Here is a 7,174-nt window from a genome sequence, read left to right on the forward strand (position 1 = left end):
CCCCTGCTCTGGGGTCCTCTCTATTCACCCACCACCAGCTCTGCCCCCTTCCCCCAGCAGCGATGTCTCGGCTCCTCATGGGCAACCCGCCCGGACCCGGACCACTTGTTCTCCCCAGAGGCACAGAGGTCTGGACACAGCTCTCATCACGTGCTGCAATTCATCCTCTCAATGAGTGACAGCCTTTTCCCCTAATCTGTAAAATGCAGAAGTAGGTGCTGACCGTGGGAAGTGAACCAGAGACAAGTGCAAAGGAGATTCAGGAAACATCTCTCGAGGCTTGAGGGACATCTGGCGTGTCCACTTCTGACCTTGGCGCCGGTCCTTGAAGGAACCGAGAGCTCGTTAGCTCCGAGGATGGGAGGCAGGACCACGTGTCTGCTCCCGGCTCTGTTTCTTCTTGTCATCCCAGGTGAGTGGGGTGGGGCTTCTGACCCTGGAGTGACTGAGGCAGGAGATCCTGAGGGTCTGTCCTGGGGGAACATGGCAGGGTCCATTCGTTCATCCAGACACTGATTTGTTAATCAAATATCATGTTTACTGTTAACACCTCACAGCTTCTATGTTAGGTGCTGGGAAACAAGAAACCAAACCAACCCAAGTGTCCCCCCCATAGGACAGTGTTTTTCAACCTTGGCCATTCTAGACACACAGATGAATGAATGAAAACGGGGGTGCAGCTGCAGGGGGTGATGAAGGAATCCACTCCTGAAGAGCTTTTTAAAGCTTTATTTCTGGTTGCACTGGGTCATCGGGGTGCTCAGGATATTTCTCTAGGTGCGGTGCATGGGCTTCTCATAGCCTATTTTGCAGCTGCTGCTGCTGCTGCTGCTGCTAAGTCACTTCAGTCGTGTCTGACTCTGTGTGACCCCATAGACAGCAGCCCATGAGGCTCCCCCATCTCTGGGATTCTCCAGGCAAGAACACTGTAGTGGATTGCCATTTCCTTATTTTGCAGCAGGTCTCTTTAATGGTCAATTTTTGTAAATGTTCTCTACGTGATTTAAAAAAACGTGTTGTTTGAAGTTGTTAGATCATGTTGCGCATGCTTCTAGTTCCATCCCAAACTCATGCAGAACAATCACGCTGAATGTTTATTGACTCTAAAGAAGTGGTCAGAGTTTCTGTGAGTGGGTTTACATTTGCATGCATGCATGCTAAGTTGCTAAATCGTGTCCGACTCTTTGTGACTCCATGGACTGTAGTCTGCCAGACTCCTCTGTCCATTGAATTCTCCAGGCAAGAATACTGGAGTGGGTTTCCAAGCCCTCCTCCAGGGGATGTTCTTGACCCAGGGATGGAACTTGTTTCCTGTGGCTCCTGAATTGCAGACGGATTCTTTACCCCTTGAGCCACTGGGGGGCTCCGGGTTTGCGTTGACTTCAGTAAATTTAAATAATTTTTAATGGAGATTTGATTTAAGTGATTTCCAGTGCTCTGAGTGCCTTTACGAAAGTTTCAGTTCAGTTCAGTTCAGTCACTCAGTCACGTCTGATTCTTTGTGACCCCGTGGACTGCAGCGCGGCAGGCCTCCCTGTCCATCACCAACTCCTGGAGTTTACTCAAACTCATGTCCATTGAGTTGGTGATGCCATCCAACCATCTCATCCTCTGTCATCCCATTGTCCTCCCAGCATCTTTTCCAGCATCAGGGTCTTTTCCAATGAGTCAGTTCCTCACATCAGGTGGCCAAAGTATTGGAGTTTCAGCTTCAACATCAGTCCTTCCGATGAACACCCAGGACTGATCTCCTTTAGGATGGACTGGTTGGATCTCCTTGCAGTCCAAGGGACTCTCAAGAGTCTTCTTCAACAACACAGTTCAAAAGTATCAATTGTTCAGCACTGAGCTTTCTTTATAGGCCATCTCTCACATCCATACATGACTAGTGGGAAAACCATACCTTTGATTAGACAGACCTAGACTGAAAATAATGAGCAAGTGATCGCTGACCTAGAGCAGGTGGTTGCAGAGCAGAGAGAAGTAGTTTTTTTTTTCTGGTTTACTCAGTGTTGATCTCTTGATAGAATCATTTCCATTAGATTTAATAAAAACCTTACAAGACACCTGAAGACATACATAGGTGTTGCTCTGTTTCATACCTAACCTGTCCTTGCTTTTGTCCTACAAAAGCACTTCTCCCAGGAATTTGGGAGTGGAATTTACAGTTCAGTGAACATAATGGGACGTGTCCTGTATGGAGTCCATAGCACACGGAGCCCCAGTAGCAACCACTGCCTTGGTCAGCTTCGAGGAGGCCCCTGCAGCACATTCACTACACCATACCCAGTTTACCGCTTTACTACATCGTAGCCAGTGGGAACAGCCTCCCCGCAGACGTGTTAAGGGGGTGTTTCAGCTGGACCTCCTGAGGTCGTCAGTGCAGAGTCATCTTCTGTGGAAATGGGTCCTCGGGTCTTTCCTCCCCATCAGAGCAGAATAACACAGGGATGGCTGCAAACGGACGTGGCTGGAATGGAAAGACTCACTGGCCGCAGACAGGGGAAGTGGGATGATCTCAGGAAGTTGCTCTTGCTCTGTGTCAGTGTTTGTGTTTCTTCGAGATCCTCAGTTGTGCTTTTATGGGATTTTCCTGGTGGCTTTGACTAGGATTTTGAAGGGCAAAAGGTCCATCTTGTGGAAGGTGTATCCCTTCCTTGACTGTTACTCCGCTCAGGAGGCCCTTGGGTCTGGTTGAATTATTCACAGTGCAGGAGGCTGTGGCCCTGCCCCCAGGACGGGAGGTAACAGGTACGTGGATTTGTGTTTCCAGGCTCATCTGCCATCTCGGGTCCCAGAGCAGTGAGAGGTGTGGAGCAGGGCTCACTGACTGTGCGGTGTCAATATGACCCTCGGTATGAGCGCTACGTGAAGTGGTGGTGCCGGGGGGCTGCCTGGAACAACTGTCGCTTCGTTGTTAAAACCACTGGATCAGAGAAGGAGGTGAAGGAGGGCCGCGTGTCCATCAGGGACAACCAGAAAGACCGCTCATTCACTGTGACCATGAAGGAGCTCAGGCTGGACGATTCAGACACTTACTGGTGTGGGATTGAGATACCTGGACCTGACCTGGGGAACCCAGTAGAAGTGACCATTGACCCAGGTAAGAGTACGTGTGTGTGTGGACGTGTCTCTTCAGGGCCTGCTCTGTCCAGGGACCCAACTGTCCCTCAGAGGGAATGTCCCAGGGGTGGGGGAGTCCTGAGGGCTCACGGAGCCCCCACTGACCACCTGGGCTGGGAGGGGCCCGACTTCCCCTCGACACTCTCCTGGCTCCAGGGCCGCCTCCAGGCTGGGATCAGGCTTTCCCAACACCCTGTTTCCCTGCACACAGTCAGTGCCCGAGTCTGCTCCCAAGGAGATAAAGGTGGTGGGACCAGTGTCAGCCTGTGGGCCAAGGGACCTTCCTCTGTGGGACCTGGAGACCCCGATTCCTGCCAGCGCTTTCCTGGGACCCCTGCTGCCCTGGGGGTGTTCCTGCTCTTTCTGGAATTCGGGGTTGGGACTTCAGAGCTGCCATGCCCACCGTGTGTTCCATATCCCATCTCAGGGGGAAGTCCCAGCCCAGTGGGGGATGCTGTGCTTAATTTCGGGGTCTGGACAGGGCTCCACAGTCAGAAGGCTGCATTTCTGGTGCATGAAACCCCATCATGAGCCATTTATACATCTGAGTTGAAGAACACTCTCTTCCTCAGTCCTTCTAGAAGGCAAGCACTCCTGGGCATGTTAGTGGAGGCACCTTGGTTTGACCAATTTTGTCTGTTGGTCTCTGCTTCTGCTGACCCTTGGACCGGGCGAGCCCCCTCACTGGGCACCTCTGGCAGAGAGGGGTGGACACACAGTCAATGGCTCCCTTACACATACACCCTGAACCTGGAGGCCCATTATACTTGCAAAGCAGAGCAGGTTCATCTCAGTCAATCCTGACAACACTCCTGAGAGTAACTATCCCCGTCACGGGAGCTTAATAACGTCCTCCAAGTGCAGGCTCTTCCTGAACCTCGGGATTTTACTGAGGTCAGGGCTGGCCCTGACCTTTGAAGTTGCAGATTTTGGCTGTGTCAGCTGCCTGGCAGCCCCCATTCTACTCCTGTCCTCGTGGATAAGTAGATGGAGGAGGCACTGGCCGCGGCCCTGTCACAAGCAGCTGGAGCATTTGAATTCCGCTGTCTTCCAGCTGCCCTTGGCCTGAGGCGACCCTGGGCCCCTTTACCCTTCCTGGACCTGTGCCAGCCCCACTGCCTTTGAGGCTTTGAGTCTCCTGGAGGCCAGGGAGATATGAGCAGTCTGGCCTCTTGGCCCTCCTCCAGACACTCAAGATAGGGAGGCCCATGCTTCCCAAACCCAGATCCCCCAGACTCAGAGGCACTTTTCGGTCTGCAGGTGGGTGAACAGATAGAGTGCTGTGTAACCTGGTCTGTGTGTCTTGCAACTGCAGGGTCGATCTTCACCCGCCCCACCACCAATGCCAACATGTTCACGGCACCAGTTGCCCCGGAAGGACACCTGTAAGTAACAATTAGGGCTTTTGATCTTCATGAGATGGCTGATACATTCATTTATCCAACAAATAAGCGCTGGGTGGGTACCCACTCCTGCCCATCCCTTTTTTCAAAAAAATTTTTTATTTATTTTATTTTTGGGGGGATGTGCTCGGTCTTCATGGCTGTGCACAGGCTTTCTAATGACCCCTGCGTTGGCCGTGGATTCTTTATCACTGGACCACCAGGGAAGCCTGCCCATCCCTGTTTTAGAAATATGAGGGGATATGATGACTATCCAAATATCCAGCTGTCTGCCTTCCAGGTACTTACATTACATAAGTAACGTTCCAAACAGAGTTAAGTGATTAATTGATAAATGACTTCATTTGACAAATTTCTGTGAAGAGTGAAGAATAAGGGATGATTCTTGTATTAGTTTGGCTGCCATGGCAAAGTAACACAGGCCAGGCAGCTTAGACAACGTTCATTTTTCACAGCTCTGGAGGCCAGAGTCTGCGGTCAAGGTGTCAGCGTATCTCCTTTCTCCCAAGGGCTCCCTCCTTAGCTGTGTAGACGGCCGTCTTCCTCGCTGTGCATCTCGTGGTTTCCCCTTTGTGTGTGTCTATGTTCTAAGCTCTTCTCCTTCTGATGAGGACACTAATCCTTTCCTGCCCAGGAGAGCAGCAAGGGTCAGAACAGGGAGACATGAAGAAGGAGAGTCTGGGGGGAGAAGGCTGTTGTCACCCTGGGGTCCCAGGCTGGCCCTCGTGTAGGGTATTGGAACCTGGGACCCGGGAGAGCTGGGAGGAGGGGGCCTGGCGGGCATCTCACTTCCTGTCCCCGTGTTCTCCACAGGCCCCTGCTGGGCAGCGTCCACTTCCTGCTCCTGGTCTTCCTGAAGGTGCCCCTGTTCCTGGGCATGCTCGGTGCTGTCCTCTGGGTCAACAGGCCTCTGAGGAGCTCTGGGGGGAAGCCCCAGGAACACCAGCAGCCCCCATGCTCTTCAACATTCCCCGAGCAAAAGACCCTCGAACAGAAGAAAAAGGCATTTTTCTCAGGCAATGACAGTGGTCAGTGGCGACTGTGGTTCTCGAGGCAGCATGGCCCCCCACTTCAAGAATCAGTCCCCTAGTCCCTGGAAACCTGCTGCTCTGATGCTCCAGTCTGGCTCTAGTTTCGCCCTTCCCTGCACAGCCTCTGGCCTTCTTCATCCTGAGGCCTCCAACACAGGAGAAACTACAGGAAGGAATGGAAGAGCGGATGCCTTCTTCTGGGCCCAGTTCCTTGGAGGACATATATGATCTCAAGTCTGTGTCACACACAACGTAATGCACTTATTCTTGCATTGTGTGCGGGGCAGGGGTCAGCCAATCGTGGGCTTGAGATTCTGTGTGTGTGTGCTCGATCGTGTCCGACTCTTTGTGACCCCATGGACTGTAGCCCGAAGGCTCCTCTCTCCATGGGATTTCCCAGACACGAATACTGGAGTGGGTTGCCATTTCCTCCTGCAGGGAATCTTCCCGACCCAGGTGTTGATCCCGTGTCTCCTGCATCTTCCGCATTTGCAGCTGGACGACTGAGCCACCTGGGAAATTCTAGACCCCATGAAAGTAGAAAAATGTGCAAAACGATGATAATATGCCAACTGCATGTGAAGATATGAAAATATAAGTGGACAGAGGGACTTTGCTGGTGGTCCAGTGGGTAAGAATCTGGCTTGCAATGCAGGGGCTGTGGGTTCAATCCCTGGTTGGGGAACCACGACTGTGCAGTGCAACCAAAGATTCTGCATGACTCATGAAGATCCCGGGGGCGGGGGGGGGGGGGGAGGTGATGCAGCCAAATAAATAAAGAAAATATTTTCTTAAAAAGTGGTCAGAAGACTCTGGCATCCCTGCCCTGATGTATTTTGTGTGTTTGAAATGAGATTCTAGTACCAGCACCATCCCTCACCTCCTAGGCACACCTGAAGATGAGAACGACCTCACAGCCTCTCCTTGTCACCATAAGTTCCCGCCCCGTTAATATCTCCATTTTCTTCCCTGTCTTGAATGTATTCAGTCTGGCTGTGACTCTCACTTGGGGTCTGCAAGGAGATCCTCCATGCATTTTGGGGACTGTGGAGTAATCCATCAGTCAGACCCTGGAGTTAGCACAGATCTGCAGCTATGAGCTAGGGTGGGCTGTGGAGGGTGGGGCTTGGAGAGGACTCTTCATTCTCAGGAAGATTCCCTAGACTAAGAGTCCTGGGATATGAATTAAGCTCTTCCTGTTGGTTCATTGGGAAGGAAGTGGGCAGGGCCTCAGGGAGCTAGTTTAGAAAAGGTCAACTGTTTTCTTCTAAAGCTAGAGGCCAAACCTTGAGACATTATCTTACCCTCTGAGAGGTGAGGGGCATGTAGGAGAGAGATCAATGTTTCAGCCTCCTGTCCTGCCATCCAGCTGATGATTTTTGCCTCCATGTACCTAAAGCTCAGGTGGGAAATTGACTGTATTCAAAGGCAAAATGAGGTTGGGGAGGCCCACCTCAGACTTCCCAAAGACTCTGCTGACACAAGGAAACATCAGAGGGACCATGTGTGGGGGCCCCAGCCTGAGTACCCCAGAGGATAGAGTTATCAGGTTTAACAAATAAAACTGTAGCATATGTGGGGCTCCCCTGGCTTCCCTCGTGGTTAAGACTGCACTTT

General features: G+C 51.8%; 1 protein-coding gene across 1 annotated transcript; it reads left to right on the plus strand.

Moving 5' to 3' along the window:
- Positions 1 to 238: 238 nt before the first annotated feature.
- Positions 239 to 6,288, plus strand: LOC789732 (CMRF35-like molecule 5). Its single transcript, XM_002696214.6, has 4 exons — positions 239 to 412; positions 2,774 to 3,103; positions 4,439 to 4,508; positions 5,340 to 6,288. Exons 1-4 carry the CDS (start codon positions 358 to 360, stop codon positions 5,614 to 5,616), a joined length of 732 nt encoding a protein of 243 aa, XP_002696260.2. The 5' UTR covers positions 239 to 357; the 3' UTR covers positions 5,617 to 6,288.
- Positions 6,289 to 7,174: the final 886 nt, after the last annotated feature.

This window comes from Bos taurus, chromosome 19 (assembly GCF_002263795.3).
Source record: "Bos taurus isolate L1 Dominette 01449 registration number 42190680 breed Hereford chromosome 19, ARS-UCD2.0, whole genome shotgun sequence".
NCBI lineage: Eukaryota > Metazoa > Chordata > Mammalia > Artiodactyla > Bovidae > Bos > Bos taurus.